Source organism: Aptenodytes forsteri, unplaced genomic scaffold (assembly GCF_000699145.1).
Source record: "Aptenodytes forsteri isolate BGI_AS27 unplaced genomic scaffold, ASM69914v1 Scaffold187, whole genome shotgun sequence".
NCBI classification, from domain to species: domain Eukaryota; kingdom Metazoa; phylum Chordata; class Aves; order Sphenisciformes; family Spheniscidae; genus Aptenodytes; species Aptenodytes forsteri.
This window is the reverse complement of record NW_008794084.1, coordinates 394,284-397,669: the sequence shown is the minus strand read 5'-3', so window position 1 is coordinate 397,669 and position 3,386 is coordinate 394,284. Positions and strand designations below refer to the sequence as shown.

Here is a 3,386-nt window from a genome sequence, read left to right as displayed (position 1 = left end):
ATCTCGCGAATCACGAACCAATCATGAAATACTTAGTTGCAGCAAAGTAGAAAGTGCAGGTGTACCATTACATTCAGCATCCCGCATGTGTAAGAGCAGCTGAGAAGTTAGCGTAGAGAAAGACGGGGAAGTAACGTTAAGAAATTTGCAAAGGTGTCTGGTGTAGAGGGGGCAGGGAGAGGTTTTTCAGTTCCGTGAGAACGTCTGAAAAATGTGTTGCTGTGGTTTAAACTAGCAAAGGAGAAATGAAGTCTTGGGCGGGCAAGCCCTGTCCGACTCTGGACTCAAATGTTTGTTTCTGGCTTTCCTGGTTCCTGCCTGAAGCTGTTCAAATGCGTTTACAGCAGATGTAGGTGAAACTGATGTAGGCTGGTGCCAGAGGCAAAGGGACGTAGGGAGCTAATCGGGCAGGTTCTTTTCAATCCAAGCTTTTTACTTCTGCCAGATCCTTTTCCGAAAGATAAGGGGAAATCGGACTAATCGTGGAGATGTTTTAATCGTTCTTTGTACGGATAGAAGGAAAAGGCTCTGGCTTTATGTCTGAGAAATCTGGCTGGAAAAACTTTGCATCTTAATTTCACTTCCTAGGATGTCGTGGCTAGAGGACTGCATGATAGGGGACGTAGAGAATAAGGTGCGTTTTGTCTTTTGAGAACGTAGGTGAGTGTACTGAAGCTCAAAGCACCAGTGGGATTAACGAGAACTTACATTTCTCCTAGACAATAGGTGTGTAAATCGTTCCTTCTCTGTTTTTATGTTCTCTTGTTCTGAAGGTCGGGCTTCTTCTCAAAAAGCTCTGCTACCTGGCCATTTCCTTCCAAAGTTTTTTAAAAATGATTAAAAAAAAAAAAAAAAGACGCTTTCGTCGTAAATATTTCAGACCTACAGATGTGCTGTTGCACTTCGGTGTGGGGCAGATTTATTGTGGCAGGACATCTGACACGAGTCCTGCAAAGGCAAACGAGCTTAGTGTGCTCATCCCGAGTCCAGCAGGGAGCATTGTCTGGGTGGTGCCATGCTAAGGTAGGTGAAGGAAACTTCTGGCAGTGGATGCTGGAAGTATTTGTGAACCCAGGAAGGGAGAGAGGAAGCGTAAATTCAACCGAGAATTTTTCTTTCGGCATGGCTCTTTGAAACAGCGTACGAAACGTACAGGCAGTGGGGTTTCTTCTCTGAATCTCCTCAGTTGAGTAGTTTGTAAATAGACCGAGAGAAGATAAGGAATCGGACACTGCTTAAGGACTTCCGCTTTGTTCTTCATCATTGCATGCGATCTACATTAGAAAAGAACTCTCTTGGAGGCTCTTAGCTGACATCCAGAGTTTGTGTAGCGTCTGCTAATTTTGTAAAATTCAGTGCTGGACCTGTTAATAATCCATCAAGCTGGATGCATCAGGCAATGAAAAGTAACTTTCTGAAAGCTATTATGAGGCTTTTTCGCGGTAAAAATGTAAAATGGAAGCGGAAATTTTAATCTCGTAAAATTTGGCTTTCTGACTAGTCACTCCGTGAACAAAATATATGCTACATCGGTATTTAAAGACAGACAGACATTTAGGCTCAGTCTAAAATCATTTAGGATCGGTCTAAAATGTGCCATTTAGCAGTCATCTTAAAACAAGTCCCTCTGGGGGCATTTCTGCTTTTGTTACAGCGCTGGTTTACAAAACTCCCACCAGTACTGACCTTTGAACTCTCCCGATTTGAGTTCAATCAGTCACTAGGACAGCCAGAGAAAATTCACACCAAGCTAGAATTTCCCCAGACTATTTATATGGACAGGTGAGTTGTTCTGTTGTACGGTACGTTTAAAGCTATTGCTTTCTTGTAATTAAAGAAATTAAAAAGGTCGTATGGGTGAGCAAGGAAGGATTCTAAAATATTTATGAAAGATTGCGGATGTTGGAGGCAAACAAATCTCACGTGGGCAGGGCTCTGTATTTCTCCGTTCAGGTACCTCTACTGCAGTAAAGAGCTTATTCAGATGAAGAGAGAAGAAATGAAGAGATTGAAGGAGAAAATGGTGATTCTGCAGCAGAAACTGGAAGGGTAAGTAGTCAGCTAGCTTTATTTTTGTGCCCTGTGGGAGCGGGCAAATGCTTCCTTTTGAATGAGCTTTCCGATAGAGGAGAAACTTGTAGAGGAAGGACAAACGGAACCGGGTTTGTTCCGAGAAGTGTGGAGCGAGAAGTGCATTTTCAAAACTCGTGGGTTTGATGGTTTCTGAATATTACTGATGCTGTTACAAGAAAAAAATTCTTTAAACAGTACAATTGTCACTGTCAGCTATGTTGGCAAGTTTCAGTGAGGAAGCCCAGTAATACATTAAAAAGAATCTACGTTATTTTTTATATTAGATGTCCCCTCCGGCTTAGCATTTGGCATTATGGATTGGGGAAGGAAGGAGATCGATAGCAAAGATCTGGTTTGTGGACAACCAGAAGGTTTCATTTTCCAGGTGCTTTGTGTAAAAAGTCCTTTTGATCAGCATTAAACTTGCTTACGGTTTTCATTTTTTTAAAATGACAGTTCTGTGAACCAAGTGGCAGGCAAAGAGGTGCGCTGCGTCGCAGTAGCCCTGGTGGTGTCCGTGCTCGGTGAGGTTCTGGTGGGCATCATGAAAACAGTTTATGTTTAGGCCTGCGTGTAGCATCGTGCGGGGTCTGGCTGGGATGGAGTTAATTGTCTCCACAGCAGCCGGTTTGTTTTTGTGACTAAAACAGTGCTGATAGCACACCGGTGATTTGGCTGCTGCTGAGCGGCGCCCCGCAGCCTCAAGGCTTCCAAGGTCCACTGGTGGCAGGTGGTGAGTGCGTCCCTTTGCATCACCTGGGTTTTTCCCTTCCTTCCTTCACTGGTGAAACGGTCTCCGTCCCGATCCGGGACTTTTCTTTCCTGTTGCTCCTCTGTTGTCCCTTCAGGTTTAACCACCCAGTCACACTCCTTCATTCATGCAACATCTTGGTCTTTTCTGTAGGTACATGAAATACGGCTCTGGCCCAGCCCGCTTTCCGCTGCCCGACATGCTCCAGTATGTTCTCGAATTCATCGCTACAAAGCCAGCTGTAGTTGTTTCTTCTGCTCAGGGCCCTCAGACAACACTCCTGCAGTCCCAAGCTGAGCCTCGTGTTTTGGACGTGCTTTCGCAGCCAAACGGGTTAGTAAACAGCAATAAAAATAATTCGTAGGAGAACGCTTTGCCTTTCAGCTAAAAGCTCCTGGTTTGCATTCTAAACTTTGGGCCCCTCGCTACAAGAAAGGCATTGAGGTGCTGGAGCGTGTCCAGAGAAGGGCAACGAGGCTGGTGAAGGGTCTGGAGAACAAGTCTGATGAGGAGCGGCTGAGGGAACTGGGGTTGTTTAGCCTGGAGAAAAGGAGGCTCAGGG

At 44.9% G+C, this 3,386-nt stretch overlaps 1 protein-coding gene across 3 annotated transcripts in view; it reads left to right on the top strand.

Moving 5' to 3' along the window:
• USP28 (ubiquitin specific peptidase 28) overlaps positions 1 to 3,386 on the top strand; it is a 28,138-nt gene that overhangs the window by 11,225 nt on the left and 13,527 nt on the right. For all 3 annotated transcript variants that reach the window (XM_009273461.2, XM_009273446.2, XM_009273454.2), the window contains exons 11-13: positions 1,655 to 1,782; positions 1,954 to 2,049; positions 2,978 to 3,157. In XM_009273461.2, the coding sequence (XP_009271736.1) occupies positions 1,655 to 1,782; positions 1,954 to 2,049; positions 2,978 to 3,157 (404 nt within the window). The remainder of the gene's footprint in view (positions 1 to 1,654; positions 1,783 to 1,953; positions 2,050 to 2,977; positions 3,158 to 3,386) is intronic.